The following is a 393-nucleotide window of genomic DNA, read 5'->3' on the forward strand; positions in this document are numbered from 1 at the left end:
CCAAGTAGAACACAGAAGTCATGAGGACATCATCATGATCTCATTCGTCACTTATTAGTCAATTTTTTGGTATCAAATGACATTATGATGACGTCCTGTGATACCATTATGACTTAATTATGACTCCGTGTTTTACCTGGGTATAATGGATTATATTGTTTACATTAAAAATGACTAGTTTCATCTACGGTTAATGTTCTGTTTTGGAAAATATCTTATTTGAACCGTTTTTGTTGAAATTACAACTTTTTGTGATTTATTTATTTTTTGTGAATGAAAAAGGATTGAGTGATTCTCTAATTGTGATGTCTATATTACATTACTAGACTATTAAATTTTTGAGGATAGTAATTTATAATATGTGTACCAAGCCGACCGAATAGCAGGTTTATA

At 29.8% G+C, this 393-nt stretch overlaps 1 protein-coding gene across 1 annotated transcript in view; it reads right to left on the bottom strand.

Moving 5' to 3' along the window:
• LOC108721123 (fatty acid synthase-like) overlaps positions 1–389 on the bottom strand; it is a gene marked incomplete at both ends in the record, with an annotated part of 915 nt that extends 526 nt beyond the window's left edge. Inside the window, one exon of the mRNA XM_018445493.1 lies at positions 368–389. Within this exon, the coding sequence (XP_018300995.1) occupies positions 368–389 (22 nt within the window). The remainder of the gene's footprint in view (positions 1–367) is intronic.
• Between the last annotated feature and the right edge of the window lie 4 nt (positions 390–393).

This window comes from Mycetomoellerius zeteki, unplaced genomic scaffold (genome assembly GCF_001594055.1).
Source record: "Mycetomoellerius zeteki isolate Tzet28-1 unplaced genomic scaffold, Tzet1.0 scaffold1612, whole genome shotgun sequence".
NCBI classification, from domain to species: Eukaryota; Metazoa; Arthropoda; class Insecta; order Hymenoptera; family Formicidae; genus Mycetomoellerius; species Mycetomoellerius zeteki.